A 17,039-nucleotide genomic window follows, 5' to 3' on the forward strand; every position below is an offset into this window, starting at 1 on the left:
TATATTTTATATCACATACAATTTGAATATCATAATGTATATGTAGATATGTATAATGCATAATGTAGATATGCATAATGTCAATAAGCATAATGTAGATATGTATCCATTTCTAATAAACAAAGTGTTGACTAATACTAAATAACATGTAAAAATAGGCCAATTAGATGTAATAAATAACAAACACATTGTTTATATACAGTACCATGTCATGATGCATTTTAATGGTGTGCATTAGGAAGCAGAGAGCTCATATATCAACTGCTACAGAAACATTTAAATAACGCTTCTCTAGCTAGAATAAAGCTGTCAACCATCACAAGATCTGGCATTGCCTAATAGCCTGGGGAATCTGGCCTAGGTTCTGCAGCTGTAGTCACTACATGTATGTTTCCTTACCTTGAAAGCAAAATATTATTTTGGCTTCTTTTGTAGTCACAGACATTAATATTTGAATACCAGAAAAAGTGGAAGCGCAATCTCTCTAAATTGTATTTTTAACATCCAACTACCTTGATGCCAACTTGTGATTGTCTATGAGCTGACAGAGTTGTTGCAGAGAGGAATCACAAGGTGTTGTGGAAGCAGTTTGCTATTTGAATATGTGAGTAGTGACCATGATGGTACACTGTACTGTTGAACAGTTTGTCCTGTTCCAATTCACAGTCATTCAGGTTTCATTACGCACTTCTGGAAATGACTGGAGAATCGGGAAGCAGCCATTCATTACAGTCAAAATTAGTCCCAATGTAAATATTACAAGGTCACTCTCCTGTTGGCCACTAGAGTCACTCTCCTGTTGCCTATAGTGTAACATTCTATCAATACAGTCAATCACATGACCTGGGTTGTTGTCCACACCAGCAGCCCCTCACTTGGCTGTGGATCAACTGAGACCAGAGGTGGCACGAGCACAAGTTGACTGGACATATTCCAAAACCTCACCCCTGAAACAGTACGGAAACCACCAGGCAAGGGTAGTCAAATCTGTCCTTTTCTTATAATCCATCATATTTGTATTATATTTTGCAGTGTGTTTGAAATGTTACTGGATTATATTTGTATGTAGCTAGAGATTCAGAAAGTAGTACATGTCAAACAATAATGGTGATATTTGTGCACATCTGATCATATGTAACATTCACTCCAGTGAAAGGTGAATCACATAAATCAATTCATGTGTATCTGTGAGAGCTTACTTTTAAAGATCAAATAAATGCTTGATAAATCAGTTTTGCGTTGGGTATTCTGTCATCAGATTTGGGTTGGGTATTCTGTCATCAGCTTTGGGTTGGGTATTCTGTCATTCGTTTTTTAAGTTACTAGATCTCATTTTGCCACTGATAAACACATGTCTATTACATGAGGGGTTAATTAGCACCATTGAAGCCTTTGTGTACGGAACAAAAAGGTCATTCACCCTGCTGACAAAGAAAAACAACTATCTTTTGTAGTTTGGCAGCCGTACTGCCTTTTCAAAAAGGCTGACATCTAAAGTTAATTGATCAACATATCAATGTCTCTATTCCTAGAGGGTATAAAAAGGGCCATGGTTCGCCTAATCAGTGTTGCAGTGTGACCAAATTTAGCCAACACAATGGGAAAGGTAAGGATTGTTGTTTCGCTGCACATATTCTGTCCCGTCGTTCGTTCTTGTTCACTGTTTGTCTGACAGAACACAGAACAATGAACACCTGCGAGAGATCCTTTACGTTGAACAAAACTGAATGGGGTTGTTTTACCAGCCATGCACATGTTATTTCCATTGTTCATACAGATGTAGGATCTTAATTTGACCTACATTGTCACGGCAAAATAATCCTGCAGCAACAGGATTGTAACATTTAGTCCATAATGTAGCTTAATTGGTGGTTAGGCTATTAGCTGGCAAAAAGTGGGCTACATGAAAAGTGCCATACTGTTAATTATTATAACCATGTGTTAGTGTGGATTTGCAGAGAATTTATGTAACTCACGAAGCTTGGTGCTTGAAAATTCTCAGCAACAAAAGAATGATAAAATTAAGATCCTACATCTGTAAGCATGTTTACTTCCATTACTATTTTTAGATAATCTTCTACGAGGACAAGAACTTCCAGGGTCGCTCCTATGAGTGCACCGTCGACTGTGCCGACCTGCACATCCATTTCAGCCGCTGTAACTCCATACAAGTGGAGAGCGGTAGCTGGATGGTCTATGAGCGGCCAAACTACATGGGCTACCAATACTTTCTGAGAAGGGGAGAGTATCCCGACTACCAGCGCTGGATGGGCTTTAATGATTGTTTGAAATCCTGCCGCATGATTCCTCAAGTGAGCCCATATTCCTCTTTCCTGGTATACAAGTTAACCCATCATTGATGTAGGTAGTAATGCACATGGTAAATAAAAATGAATCTTGAAACTTAATAGTAAAGAAACCGAATGAACGTAGCCGTCTTCTCTCCCTTGTCCTCAGAATCAGGGAGCTCACAAGATGAGAATCTACGAGCGCTCTGACTTTGGCGGTCAGATGTTGGAGTTTGCCGATGACCTCCCCTCCCTCTATGATCGATTCCAGTACAATGATATCCACTCCTGCAATGTTATGGAGGGGTATTGGCTCTTCTATGAGCATCCCAACTACAGAGGCAGGCAGTACCTCCTGAGGCCTGGCGAGTATAGGAGATACAGTGACTGGGGAGCCATCAATTCAAGGATTGGTTCAATCAGACGTGCTGTTGCTCACCCAAACTGACAGGCAATACATTGTCAACATGAAACTGAGCCTAACATTTAAATTAAAAAAAGTTAGGTCCACCTGCAATCCTATTGTCTTCTATAGTGTTCACGCAATAAGTATAAAAACATGCTACCCATTGTCCCTATAACCTAGTATACACCATGAAAGGTTCCAACACATTTGTTGAATCGAGGCATTTAATAGTTTTACGTCTTATACTGTCATTTTGAGAGAAAACTGATGGTCATTTTCATCGTCCAAATACAAAATTATAGTCAATAAAATAATGGTTTCAATTTTCAAGCTATTTATCCAAAGACGTAAGAATGTTTACCTCACTCTCCTAAAATACTTTTTACTTCCAAAGTAAAACCATAAAACCATAATTTGAGATCAGAATTTTAAGAGAAAACTGATGGTCATTTTCATCGTCCAAATACAAAATTATAGTCAATAAAATAATGGTTTCAATTTTCAAGCTATTTATCCAAAGACGTAAGAATGTTTACCTCACTCTCCTAAAATACTTTTTACTTCCAAAGTAAAACCATAAAACCATAATTTGAGATCAGAATTTTAACACCCACTGTGTTAAATGTAACACTTTCTTAGTGTGTACTGTCACCCATTGAAATAGTGTCAAACCAACACTTTTCAAAAGGTTGATGAACTAACCCCTCAAGAGCGTTGTGTCCCTAACACCACGGGGGTGTTGCAAATTCTGACTTAAAATGAACACTTTATTAGAGCTGATGCCGTTACACTTTCTCAGTGTTGGGCAATTAACACTTTATTAGAGCTGATGCTGTTACACTTTCTCAGTGTTGGGCAATTAACACTTTATTAGAGCTGATGCTGTTACACTTTCTCAGTGTTGGGTAATTAACCCATGACTTTATTTGCTAGTGACAGAGATATCATTGTTGTGTTGATGGCTTTCAGTCCTGTAGTCTTCACCAAATGAGTGAATATTTTGTCATAAGAAGAACATACTTTTTTAAAATAATACCGGACTGTGACAACCAAGTTTTACCCTAACACAGTGGTCTGAAATGCCTGGTTTGCAGGCCATATCAACAAATCATATTATGCTGAATTGCAAAGTGTTGTTGATTTCCTATTGTAATCCAGACAGAGTTAAGATGTCCAACAATTGGAACTTTTATTCACCCGTAATTTGCAGTTAGATTGGCTGCTAAACAGTGAAGGTTGCTAACTGAGACTATCTAAACCATCTAAACTGGAACAACCATCTCAATAACGGGTGAAATAAGTCCAACCACTTACAGATTGGATTAGTTTACAAAAATGTATTTTATTTATCGTTGTGTAGTCTAAGATCAATTAATCAATCATTGTGCATGGAGAAATATAGATATTAAAAGAAACTGTTCTAAAAAGCAACCTACAACAAAGCATGCTGGGAAATATGATAATGAGGACCCGCCCATGTCTTTTTCACACTGAGAGAAAAATAACTCAACACAGTCGAGTAACAAATCAAATTAAATCAAATTTTATTTATCACATGCGTTGAATACAACCTTACAGTGAAATGCTTACTTACAAGCCCTTAACCAACAATGCAGTTTTAAGAAAACACCTAAAAAATGTAAGAGATAAGAATAACAAATAATTAAAGAGCAGCAGTAAAATAACAGTAGCAGGGATATGTACAGGGGGAAACAACAAGCCCACGTGGTGTTGATTCCGCTGTGATTCAAACAACACTTATTTTACTATCTGTAGGTGGGGTCAATTTAAATCCCACTGGTGTTAACCCCACTAGAACCAACACTGAAAAAGAACACCGTTTTTATCTCAACACCAAGATGTGAACACCTGCACATTTGTTGCGCACCAGCAACTCTCAATACCTCAATGTGAGTGACGGAGAGAACACAAAGACTCATTCAATAAAAATGTGTACATCAAGCACAATTCTGCACAACATAACAGTTAAAACAGTTTAGGAAACTGAATTTGTTTCTGGATACTGTATTAAAAAAATGTATATTCCCAACTGTATAACTACCTCTACACAATATTATCTCTATTTCTAAAAAATAATTTCTCTATTCAAATTTGGTTCTTCATCATCATGAACCACACTCTGTCAACTAGACTGGCTTGATAAGTAACCTTGCCAGAGACCTGAACACTTGCTTTAGCTCCCCTAGCTAATGCCAAGGCATTATCTCAGCAAGCTTAAACTGTGGAGATTGGTAACCAGTCGGTCGCAAACACACATTACACTAGAACTGTTCTGAGCACATTATTCCTTCTTGGTCTTCAACCTCCCTCTATTCCCATTTTGAAATGAACATAAATACGCCGATATCTCACACTAGTTTTCCAGACAATCCGCAACCCAACACGTTTTATAACTCTAAATGGACTTGAAAACTTGAGGACATGTTCTCAACTGGTTTATTGTATTTTATTGTATTTTTTATTTTTTATTGTACTAATCAGACCAATATCTATTTGTGCAGTTAAGATGACAAATCAAAGTTTAATTTGATGTTCCTGCTGTTCTCTTTGGCCAGAATCTTAACAGAATCTTAATCTGATCTCAATTCACAATTTACACAAGTCTGAGATTAGCACATGGTCCTGAGGTTAGGATTTAGGCCTTTGTGTATGCTGTCCCTTAGTAACATAAATATGGTATGCTATTTCTTTGATATGCAGACTAGCTACATCCACAGTAGTGGGCCTTGAGTTGAGACATAAAGGCATCATCCTCCCATGTGATGTATGCCATAAGCACTCTGGGTAATTAGGTACTCCTCATATGAATATTTGAGTCCCTTTACAATTGTATGGAACGTAACAGTGTCTGGTCTGGTGGTAGAGCTACCCATTCCAGACCAGGCATACCCCACTGGAAACGGGGTTACGAATCCCAACGTTCTCATCTGTCATGTATGTCTCCCACTGTCGATACACAATATATTAACCAAAATAAAAATACATATATTTAAAGAATTACATGGAATGTAATTAATTAAGGCGTTTTCCAGTTGTCTCCATTAACATGGTCTTAAGGTGTACTTAAAGGGATTTAATAAGGGGAAATAATTAGTTTATAAAATGTGAACTAATAGTTTATAGAGCAGATAAATAAACACTTATAACACATATGTTTGAAATTATGTGATTGTTATTTTGGCGCGTGCGAAAGAGTGATCTCATGTATGATTGCAATGTTATTGAGTACTACTGAAATGAATACCAGTCTAGCCATGCAAGCTCAGGCAACCAGCTAAAAGACAAGCACATTATTTCAATCATTCTACTATAATTATCTATGAACTAAATAACTAATAACCCCCTTCTTTAAATCATTTTTAGTGTACCTTAAAGTCTTTAAAAACGCCACAAAAGCATTCAGGTATGACCTGAAACTTGGAGTGCAGCTTGCACAATGTAAAAGAGTTGCACCATACTACTCACAGCACGTTTTCATGTAATCACTGTGGTAAAATTTACCAGACACTCTTATCCAGAGCGACTCACACGAGCAATTAGGGTTAAACGCCTTGCTCAAGGGCACATAGACAGATTATTCACCTCGTCGGCTTGGGGATTCAAACCAGCGACCTTTCAGTTAATGGCTCAATGCTCTGAACCACCAGGCTACCTGTCACCTATTTACAAAGCTTCAGTGATGATACATATGGTGTGCAATTTGTTTTGACTGAAGCTGAATACCAGTAGATGAAAATCAGACAGACAATTTAGTTATGAAAGATCTTCAATTATTTTATTACCTTGAACAATTAAATACATTTAATTGCACATGTCATTGATACGCCTCATGCTCATGAACTTCATGCCACTCATGCCCATCTCTCTGAAGCTCCTGTACTCTCCAGGCCTCATGTACATCTGCCTGCCTCTGAAGTGGGGCTGCTCGTACATCAGCCAGTGGCCGTCCATCACGTTGCAGGACTGGCAGTCTGACATACGGTAACGCTCCTGGATGGAGTCACAGTCGTCCATCAGCTCCATCATCTGACCTCCGAAGTTCTCCCTCTCGTAGATCCTCATCCTGAAGGATCCTCTGTGCTATAATGCATTTATTTATTTATTTACATTAATTTAGGATGTTTATGTTCTTTGAAAGTTGTTCATCCTAAAATAGGAAATTGCACAATAATGTATAAACGTGAGATAAGGTGTCTTACCTGGGGGATCATTCTACAGGACCGGATGTTGTCAAACATCATGCCCATGCTTATCATGCGCTGCATGTCAGGGTACTCTCCCCTCCTCATGAAGAACTGCTGGCCCATGAAGCTGGCGCGCTCGTACGCCATGAAGCAGCCGCTCTCCACTCTGCAGGACTGGCAGCGGGACATGTAGGAGGAAATGTCGGGGCAGTCGCTCATGCACTCATAGGAGCGGCCCTGGAAGTTCCTGTCCTCGTAGAAGGTAATCTATAGGAAAAGGGGGGACATATTTGTTTTGTTCCTGAAATGGCATAAAGCATGTACTGTACGGTCATTTTATTTTTAGACACTGGTAATGTTGGATTACTGATTCCTGTAACACATAGCTAATGTTTCTGTAATATTATATTTACAGCATATAGGATGTACATTTTACTATTGTAAAACTGTAGACTACATGTAGCTACTGTGAGTCTTCTCAGATTACCTTGCCCATGTTGGTGGTTGGTGGTTGACAGTAGATCAGCTTGTACTTCTACCATCACTCTGTGGTAATTTTATACAGAAACCAGAGGGCCAAGGTTTGTTGTTATTCAAATGTCCAAAGCTGATGATTGAGCAGTATGACGGCTTTTGCTGATCAGGGCCTATGAATTGTAACAAAGGTGTTCGTCCATACATTTCTGGCAGGGATGACCTGTGTTGTCGGTTACATTATAAGCATAACTTTTGTGTACGCGTATCAGTAAGAATGTTCTTTGCATTCATTGTGGTCTGGTAATCGAGGACGTACAGTAGAGAAGCTGAGATGAGGTTGATTTACAGTACACATCCCTGTTGAACAGATAGAGACCAATATTACAGCTACTTTTACAGTGATAGTGAAAAAATAAGCAATTTTATGATGTCCTCAATCTAGTAGAGTATACTGGTCATGTTTGGACATCACTTTTATAATGATTTCATGTCCTTAAAATAATAATTTTATAATAATTTTAATTTTATAATATGCAACTAGATTCTTATTGATAACTGAGTGAAGGGTGGAAAGGTAGCCTAGCAGTTAGAGTGTTGGTCCAGTATACGAAAGGTAGCTGGTTTGAAAACCTGACCTGACAAGATGAGAAATCTGTCGAAGCGCACTTGAGCATCGGTGCTTTCTTGCTATGGTTGACCCTATAAAAAAACACACTCACTACACATATCTGATGTACGTGACAATGTTTTTCTAAAAATAAATTATTGTTTCACCTGCCTGTAAATTGTATTTGTCATTTATCCACTGGATAGTGTGCTGATAAATGTTTGTGAAATTAATTGAATAATTGTTGTTTACTGAATTGAATATTATAATTGGTTCTGAAGGGTGATTGATTTACATTGACAACCATCACACCTTCAAGACACAAGTGCATGTACTTCCTTCAGTTCTAAAAGATGCCGGGGTCTGATAGGGGATGGTGTATATGCGACAACTGCATGGGAAGTATGCATGTGCTTTTACAATTGACTTACTTATTTCTCTCATGTCACTTTCATTTTATACAATATACTGTATGTAGCGATGCACGTATGTCATTTTCTATTCATCTCACAATTCATTCATTACTGATTACTAAAGTGATGTAATGCTGATTTCTGATTTTGCTGAGACCAGAATTAATGTTTTTTTATCTTGCAATTTCCTCATATAATTGTTTGAATATTTGCCAAACACTTCTACATCAAACATTTCAGTCCACCAGGGTTGACGTATCATGGTTATTAACCTATTCCCCTCGCACCACTCAATAATGGTGAAGAATTCATATCATATTATTTAGTTCTGATTGAGGTAATAAGTAAATGACCAAGTAGCATGAGCCTCGGCTAATGGGAGCCGGCTCGGCTCATAGGAGCAGGAGCTAATCCTGTTTCTGTAGAATGAGGCAGCTTGATGTACAAGTACACCTCCTGGACCGGACCCTAGTCTGTTGCAATCTATCTCTTTACTGCTGAGTGCCAAGCAGAGATGCATAGGGTCCAATTTTGTCAGTCTTTGGTATTACTTGCCCAGTGATCACAAGTTGGATGATTGAAGTGGTAGTTCAACTCATGTTGATGGTAATTATGGTCTTTATTTTTTGTTTTGTCTTTTAATACATAACTGCGTATTGTTTAAGGTGATTTTCTATATGTTCCTAGATGTGTGGTTTTCTTTATGTGAAAATACATTTTTTAAATGAACTATACTGGAATGTCTTTATTTTTAGGCATTCCCTTCGCACAAACCGCGTTTGGTACCACTTTATAATAACGTTCATGAATCAGCCATTATAAATGTTTGTAAATATTTATATATGCTCATAAATATATTACAAATTACTATAAATGCTTAGGAATTGTATTTATTTATTGCTAGTTTATTAATGCTAGAGAACAGTGTTCAACTTTGAATTAAATATTTTCTCAGTTATACTTTCCACTAATCTGCATTCCAGCATCATTAAGGCAGTTATATACAATTACAAATATTACATGACATTACATTCCTTCTATGCATGATGTTGTCATGCCTGACTCTTTAGACCAGGGCTTTTCTTAAACTATGTGTCGGGACCAAAAGTGGCCCCTGGGCATGTGAAAGGGGGCTCGTGAGTTATCAGAATACACAGAATCACACACCGTTTTTTAAAGTTTGGGTTGTTGGGGGACGATTTGGGTCACAGGAGGACGGTGAATTTCTTATTTGGGTCTTGAGCGGGAAAAGTTTAAGAAGACATTCCTTAGACAGTCACTTATGCTAGCTAGGGCAATTTGATTTCAGCCTCCGAAAGTCTAGTAGCCATAGTATTTTTTACAACTTGCTGGCACTGGAAGCTGAAAACAGTGACCTCCAGATGAGTGGTGTATGTTTTCAGGTTTGAATGCAGTATGTTGTAAGTACTCTAATTTCAGGTTTTACTGCAGTAAGTGCCAACGTAAGTACTCTTATTGGTCAATATATGAGATACTGGATGCAAGGCCTTAACAAAGTGGTAGTTGATTATTGTTCACACAAGTAATGACATGGCCTTTATTGAATCATTCTTGTTAGTGTCATTTTATACCAACTTAAAACCACATAAATACAGTGAACATTTAATGAATATTAGTTATTTCAATAATGAAAATGTAAACAAGTCAGAGATCATTCGTACACAAAGGGGTTAAAAATTCAACCATTTTAATAACTAAGCATGTATTTACAGCAAGTGCTTGAGCAGGATGGCTAAAAGTCAGTGACCCGTCTGAAAGAGCCTACAATGGCGCAGGTGGCGCACCATTCACGGTATCTCCTGTACTCTCCGGTTCTCAGGAAGTACTGTCGACCCCGGTAGTTGGGATACTCGTAGAAGATCCAGAAGCCATTCATGATATTACAGGAGTAGATGTGGCGGTGGTGGAAACGATCAGACACACAGGGACAGTCATCCATGAATTCCATCATGTGACCACTGAAATCGGCCTTCTCGTAGATTCGCATCCTATAGGAACCCCGGTACTGTGGAGCAAAAGAAAGAGCAATCAAAATGGCATCCAGTTGATACCGTACAGAGAGTAGATGGATAATATAATGGCAAGGTGGCATTAAATATCAAAATTCATTTCCTGGATAGTTCTAGGAAGCTCATGAATCTAAATCATAAAACAGAGATGATGTAATAAAGATAAATAAATTATGTTCTTATCCTTGCTCCAACTCTCTTGTCTTGATAATAATTTTCAGGTACCTTCCTTTGCCTCAGTAAGACGTCCATACCCAGTCAGAACTTACCATTGGAATCATACGACATGATCGGATACAGCTGCTGAAGCCCATCCAACGCTGGTAATCAGTATACTCTCCCCTCCTCATGTAATACTGGTGACCCATGTAGTTGGGGCGTTCATAGATCATAAAACAGCCACTATCCACCCTGATGGAGTTACAGCGGCTGAAGTAGGAGTGCAGGTCTGTGCAGTCATTGCTGCACTCATAACTACGACCTTGGAAGTTCCTGTCCTCGTAAAATGTAATCTGCAAATCAAGAAATTCCAATGATAAATTTCACTTTGGGCTGATATAGTTGGGGTGGGACCCACTATACAGCATATACTGAGCACATTATATAGCAGACAAGGGAGTAAAATGGTCAGAGTTTACAGTTCAATAGCACAGGGAAAAAGTCCTACCTTGCCCATGGTCTCCGTTGGAGAGATTCCACATGTTTTCAGAGCTTTTTATACTACCTCTTGACAAACAAAGTATTGTTATTCAAATGCTCACATAGTTATAATTCAGGGTACTGGCACATGTTTTCCTTTTTGTTGGAGAACAACATTGGGTGAGAAATATGGATTTGTATTTGGAAAAACAGGATAAATAATTACTGGTTTGATGTTTTGACATGCGTAGACAAAGGAAAAGACTAGTACGGTATCCACACGTCCAATAGACAATAGGTACAGAACAATATGGAACAGCCCTTTAGCATTAAATATGGTGCGTAACACTAGAGGTAGCCATTCAGGTCCTTGCTATCCTGGATCCTTGGGACGTCCCAACCCTGACTTTACCCCACTGAAGTTGACATTTAAAATGGTTAAGGTAGGGATTAAGGTCAGGGTTAGGTAATGGTTATGGTTAAGGTTATGGTGAGGGTAAGGGTTAAGTTTAGGGTTCAGGGTAGGTACGTCCCAAGGATTCTGTATTGCACTAGCCTAGCCATTCACTATGCAATCTCATTTGCATTCTCAACCCATTTTATGCAAATGAGTACAGTCAGAAAAATGACATCCTGCTTGCAACACATGGAGTATTTACAGTACATGATGTGTCAACATCCAATGTGTCATAGGCTACTTACTGAACATTAATCACAGCACCAACATGATTACGAACACATTTTACTACAACTACATTATTACCAACCACCACCACCACCTTTACCATTACTAGTGCACCTCTGCTCGCTGAAGTCAGAAGAATTCAAGTGAGTTTTACATTTTTTTTTCTTCACTATCCATACCATAACTTACCATATCCACTGCCAAGGACAGTCCAAAACATCTTCCTTATTGGCCTGCTAAGCTAACGCTCTTCCCATGACCATCCTTGACTAATTACAGTTTGCTTTTACATGGTTAACAAACTATTTGTTTGTGTCATCCCTTTATCCCCAGAAATGCCAATCACCTCTGTGTCTACATGTTTTGCATAAACGTTAACAATGGCATTGTGCTGGAAAGCAGAATGTAATTTCATGACCATTACATGGCTCTCTAGTTAACGGTAGTTGGCTATGCTGTAGGCCTAGATCAATAACAGCCAAGAAATGAAGCAAAGGTTGATATAAAATAGTTTTTTTTATAACAGGCCATTCGATCATAGAATGTACTAATTATACATTGTTAAGTGTACATGATACTAGACAATATAGAAACATTTGAGTTATTTTGGTAGGCTGATGGAAAGGTTACTGAAAATGTACCTGTTTTTTAAAAACATTTTAATCACAAATAGTACCTGTGAAGTCCCGATCAAAAACATCAAACGCCATTTAATTATTCCTAAATGCTCATTGTTGTTCCATAGAAGGACTGGGAGTTCTACGGTGAAATCAGTATATGTTAGAACCTCGTAGTTCACAACTTTAAAAAAATAACTGTTGTTTAATGGGAATGCGGAGTTGAGGATAAAATATAAAATAATGTCTGACTTTAGGCTAAACCCAGTGGCCAAAGATGGATGAAATGCCGTCATTGAAGTAGTTATAATTTAGTTAGGAAGGGTCCAGTTGTACCTCACCTCACAAGCCAAAGAAACTAGAAGAATGTCTAGTTATTGGCCATGTTTTGTTGTCGCCTGTAGTTAGTCAATCTGCCCATAACGAACTCATTCATAGACTGGGTTCTTGCACTGAACAAAGAAGTAGGAACCTTTTCAATCTCACTTCCTGAAGGCTGCCAGGCAACTTACAGGAGTAATTAAGAATAATAATTTATTACATTTGTAAAGCAGTTTTCATTATAAAAAAATAATCTCAAAGTGCATAAAAGAAAAAAGAAAATCAAATAGATGTTTTTTTTTTACATAATTAAACAAACTGACACAAAGAACCCAGCTGACGCTAGGACAACAAGAAGCACAGCTCTCAACACAAAGCCTTCCTAATAGAGAAAGGCCCGTTTTAAAGGAGCCCAGAGTCAGTGGTGCCCTCAGGTGGTCTGAGAGGGCATTCCAGAAGCTCTGAGCGGTCAAGCTGAATGCCCGATCCCTCAAGGAGCAGAGCTTGGTCCTGGGAGCGTGGAGGAGCAGGCTACTGCTTGACCTGAGGTTGAGGTTATGAAGGAAGAGCAGTTCTTTGAGATAAGGAGTGGCATTGCCATGAAAACACTGGAAAGTCTGCAGGAGGTTTTTGAATTTAATCTGGAATGAGAAAGGGAGCCTGTGCAGAGATGCCAGGAAGGTGGGGATGTGATGGTATTTCCGCACTCTCATCAGGATCCTGGCAACCAATTCGGGTTAAGTGCATTGCTCAAGGGTACATCAACAGATTTTTCACCTAGTCGGCTTAGGGATTCAAACCAGTGATCTTTCAGTTACTGGCCCAATGCTCTTAACCACTAGGCTACCTGTAGCCTGTACATAAATGATTGTGTGACCTATACAGTATTTATCTTATACATTACTTTTGGAACTTCTTCATGAGCATTGTTGAATGTTAGGATCTATGTCTTACCCCACATCTTATTGATTTATTAATTGACTGTTAAACAAGATTACTTACTTTTGGAACTTCTACATGAACATTGTTGAATGTTAGGATCTGTCATGTCTTGTCTTACCCCACATCTTATTGATGTATTACTTGGCTTTATGTTAGGGCTAAAAAGTGTATACCGCTACAAAGACTATAAGTGGAGCAGAGAGTCGGTTTGGTTTATTGGCATGCTAAGGAGTTCTCAAGATAACTCACATTAGGTAGTCGCTTGATGAAGACAAAATGCAGGGTAAGAAATATTGTCCTTATAAATATTGAGATATTGCCTTATAGTAAACTCAGCATTTGCTCATTAACTCAGATATTGCTCATTAAACTCAGCATCTAACCAGAGAATGATCTGGATCCTTCATATTGTTTTAATTTCCTTGGTTATGTTACAGTATATCATTATTATGAATGATGATATATCTTTATCGTATTTGATAAGTGCATTCTTGAAAATAAGTTGCATTCATATATCATTAAATATGCCATGTAAGTAAGATCGTAAGAACAAAACTACTTTATAAAAATCTGATTCTCATCTTTCAGCAATAGCAGGTACAGAGAAAGCAAAGGTAGTGATTAACATATATCTACATTCTGGTCTGTACAATTAGCATTAATAGTCATATTCATATTCATATTGAATAATAATTGTATTCCAGTAGGCCAATGTGACTGCAACTATGAATGTGAATGTAGGATTTACAGGTGCACTCATCGTTATTGATGTGATGCCTCAAATTCACTACGTTCTCCAGTCAGAACTACTGCATAGAGTCTACTTCTTTTAGCATCATGGTACGGATAAATTCAACCACAATACATGAACAGCTGGCTAATCCCTTATGGGCCCCAAAACAGGGAGAGAGCGGCTCACGCTTTGTCTGCTTGCATTCTTTTGCCAATAAATGCATATTTCTCACACATAATGTGGGGTTTATAGTGATCAATCTGTACTTTTTGACATGAGTTATCAGAACAAACAAATATTCTAGTAATGATTAGGTGTTTTGATATCCAACATGGAACATAAATGGTTGTGGTGCTGTAATTATTTGTGTAGGATTTAGATATCTAGAGCCTACTGTAGAACAAGATCAATTATATATTTCAAATGCTCTACCAATAAAGACTGCGTAAAGAGATTTATTGAAATCAGCAAACTTTGTGTGAATTGTCACCAGTGAGGGACTCAAGCAATGGGATTGAGTTTTGAGAATAAACCAATCTCAATGAAAAGATGAGAAGAAACAGAAAATGTTTTTGATTACGAATCAAAGTTTATTGTGGACAGAGTGACAGTTGATAGTTTAAAATGGCGCTGTGGTTTAGTTGAAGTCGGTGATCCTTCTGAGGGAGCCGATCTTGGGGCTCTGGCCACCCCAGTCGCTGAACCTCCTGTACTCACCGGGCCTCACATAGTACTGCCTTCCCTTGTAGTTGGGCTGGTCGTACATCAGCCAGTGGCCGTCCATCACGTTGCAGGAGTTGATGTCGGACATACGGAAACGGTCCTGGACATTGGGGCAGTCGTCGCTCAGCTCGTTCATCTGGCCGCCCATGTCAGGACGATCGTACATTCTCATTTTGTAGTTGCCGCGGTGCTGTAACGGGATCAAACAGGTGTTACATAGTCATTACAAAATTATTACATAGTTACTACATGGTTACTGCATAGTTATTACATAGTTGCTACATGGTTACTGCATAGTTATTACATAGTTACTACAGGGTTACTGAATAGTTATTACATAGTTATTACATAGTTGCTACATGGTTACTGCATAGTTATTACATAGTTACTACAAGGTTACTGCATAGTTATTACATAGTTATTACATAGTTACTACATAGTTATTACATAGTTACTACATGGTTACTGCATAGTCATTACATAGTTACTACATGGTTACTGAATAGTTATTACATAGTCATTACATAGTTACATGGTCATTACATAGATATTATATGGTTTCTGTATACTCAATTTGTATATTTCTTACATTTAATTAAATATAATGGTACATTTAGAGGTAAATGTTGCTGAGGCTTTAGTTGAAATTTAGATGTATGTTATATTCAACACATTTATGACTGATTTATCTCATGGCAGCTACATGTTATATGCAGGTAGCTCATTTACGCACATCCTAGTCTATCAAAATTAAAATTAATCAATAAAATAAATGTTCAATATAATTGAATAATCAAATGTATCTGGTTATGACTTTGGCTCTACTATAAAGAATATAAAATGTATGCCAGATATTTAAATCATTCAGTGAAAAACGATGACTTTCCTTCAGCTTAGTGTGTTGTGAAAAGTGTTATGAAATGTAATGTTTTAAATGGTATATAGCTGGAAGAGTAGCTGCTGCCTTGGCAACTGTACAACTGTAGATGCATTTCAAACCTTGCTACTCACCATGGGGATCATACGGCAGGACCTGATGCAGTCGTTGATGCCAATCATTCGCTGGTTATCGGGGTACTCTCCCCTCCTCACAAAGTACTGGTTTCCCATGTAGTTGGGGCGCTCGTAGACCATGAAGCAGCCGCTCTCGACCCTGAGGGAGTTGCAGCGGTTGAAGTAGGAGTGCAGGTCGGCACAGTCGCTGTTACACTCGTGAGAGCGACCCTGGAAGTTCCTGTCCTCGTAGAAGATTATCTGCAAACAATCACATCAAAGAATATGATTATCTCTAAAATGACAGGACTACTAAACTGCATGAGATCTGTCTGCTAAACTGGTTGCATTATCTGATCTATTTGTAGAAACTGTGCATGTAAAACTAACGGTAAATTAATGAAATATTGTAAAATATCATTGTAAAATTGTTTCGATTTCATCTGAAAAGTTGTAAAACCATGGACTTCTATCTTACCTTTCCCATAGTCATGTTGGCGGTGGATGGGGGTGACAGCTCAGTGCTCAATGTCCCTCAGTTCAGCACTGTCTTTTATTTAAAAAACAAATAACAGACACAGGGCAGCTGTGTGATTGCACAGCACAAAGTATTGTCATTCAAATATATCCCTCAGTCATGGTGATGATGTTTCAATGGTGCGGGGTCTGTTGATGTATGAGTGGCCGTGTGTAACCAGTTATTGTTCTATCTATTGATACGCTCACTGCACTGCATCAGCAAAACCTATCAACGCCATATTCATTATACAGTCGTCGTCAGCTACAGTACATGTTAAAGAGCCAATACACGGGCCACGAAATTAACAAATAATACCATTTGTTTGAACTTAGCCTAGTTTATGCATCTTTGTGGAATAAACACATGGTAATTATCAATTTACAGTAGCATAAAGGGTTCTCCTGTGGGGACAGTACTTCATTTCTAAGAGTGTATCATTG

At 38.2% G+C, this 17,039-nt stretch overlaps 4 protein-coding genes across 4 annotated transcripts; 1 reads left to right on the forward strand and 3 right to left on the reverse strand.

The window, feature by feature from the left end:
* Nucleotides 1–620: 620 nt before the first annotated feature.
* On the forward strand, nucleotides 621–2,975 carry LOC110502126 (gamma-crystallin S-1-like). The gene is made up of 4 exons (XM_036959074.1): nucleotides 621–630; nucleotides 865–977; nucleotides 2,070–2,312; nucleotides 2,458–2,975. Exons 1-4 carry the CDS (start codon nucleotides 621–623, stop codon nucleotides 2,734–2,736), a joined length of 645 nt encoding a protein of 214 aa, XP_036814969.1. The 3' UTR covers nucleotides 2,737–2,975.
* A 3,496-nt stretch (nucleotides 2,976–6,471) lies between these two features.
* Nucleotides 6,472–7,415, reverse strand: LOC110502127 (gamma-crystallin M1-like). Its single transcript, XM_021579995.2, has 3 exons — nucleotides 7,387–7,415; nucleotides 6,915–7,166; nucleotides 6,472–6,795 (listed from the first exon to the last, which is right to left on the reverse strand). The coding sequence occupies exons 1-3, from the start codon at nucleotides 7,393–7,395 to the stop codon at nucleotides 6,517–6,519; spliced, it is 540 nt and encodes a 179-aa protein (XP_021435670.1). The 5' UTR covers nucleotides 7,396–7,415; the 3' UTR covers nucleotides 6,472–6,516.
* A 2,567-nt stretch (nucleotides 7,416–9,982) lies between these two features.
* Nucleotides 9,983–11,102, reverse strand: LOC110502140 (gamma-crystallin M2-like). Its single transcript, XM_036959075.1, has 3 exons — nucleotides 11,094–11,102; nucleotides 10,696–10,944; nucleotides 9,983–10,422 (listed from the first exon to the last, which is right to left on the reverse strand). Exons 1-3 carry the CDS (start codon nucleotides 11,100–11,102, stop codon nucleotides 10,150–10,152), a joined length of 531 nt encoding a protein of 176 aa, XP_036814970.1. The 3' UTR covers nucleotides 9,983–10,149.
* A 3,828-nt stretch (nucleotides 11,103–14,930) lies between these two features.
* On the reverse strand, nucleotides 14,931–16,606 carry LOC110502128 (gamma-crystallin M2-like). Its single transcript, XM_021579996.2, has 3 exons — nucleotides 16,558–16,606; nucleotides 16,098–16,340; nucleotides 14,931–15,276 (listed from the first exon to the last, which is right to left on the reverse strand). Exons 1-3 carry the CDS (start codon nucleotides 16,570–16,572, stop codon nucleotides 15,001–15,003), a joined length of 534 nt encoding a protein of 177 aa, XP_021435671.1. The 5' UTR covers nucleotides 16,573–16,606; the 3' UTR covers nucleotides 14,931–15,000.
* Nucleotides 16,607–17,039: the final 433 nt, after the last annotated feature.

Source organism: Oncorhynchus mykiss, chromosome 22 (genome assembly GCF_013265735.2).
Source record: "Oncorhynchus mykiss isolate Arlee chromosome 22, USDA_OmykA_1.1, whole genome shotgun sequence".
NCBI classification, from domain to species: Eukaryota; Metazoa; Chordata; class Actinopteri; order Salmoniformes; family Salmonidae; genus Oncorhynchus; species Oncorhynchus mykiss.

Excerpts from the sequence above, each read along its gene's own strand:
- LOC110502140 (XM_036959075.1), bottom strand. Across the intron at positions 10,423-10,695 it reads CATGTCGTATGATTCCAATG|TACCGGGGTTCCTATAGGAT; the intron begins GTAAGTTCTGAC and ends TTTGCTCCACAG.
- LOC110502127 (XM_021579995.2), bottom strand. Across the intron at positions 6,796-6,914 it reads CCTGTAGAATGATCCCCCAG|CACAGAGGATCCTTCAGGAT; the intron begins GTAAGACACCTT and ends AATGCATTATAG.
- LOC110502128 (XM_021579996.2), bottom strand. Across the intron at positions 15,277-16,097 it reads CCTGCCGTATGATCCCCATG|CACCGCGGCAACTACAAAAT; the intron begins GTGAGTAGCAAG and ends ATCCCGTTACAG.
- LOC110502126 (XM_036959074.1), top strand. Across the intron at positions 978-2,069 it reads ACGGAAACCACCAGGCAAGG|ATAATCTTCTACGAGGACAA; the intron begins GTAGTCAAATCT and ends TACTATTTTTAG. Across the intron at positions 2,313-2,457 it reads CCTGCCGCATGATTCCTCAA|AATCAGGGAGCTCACAAGAT; the intron begins GTGAGCCCATAT and ends CCTTGTCCTCAG.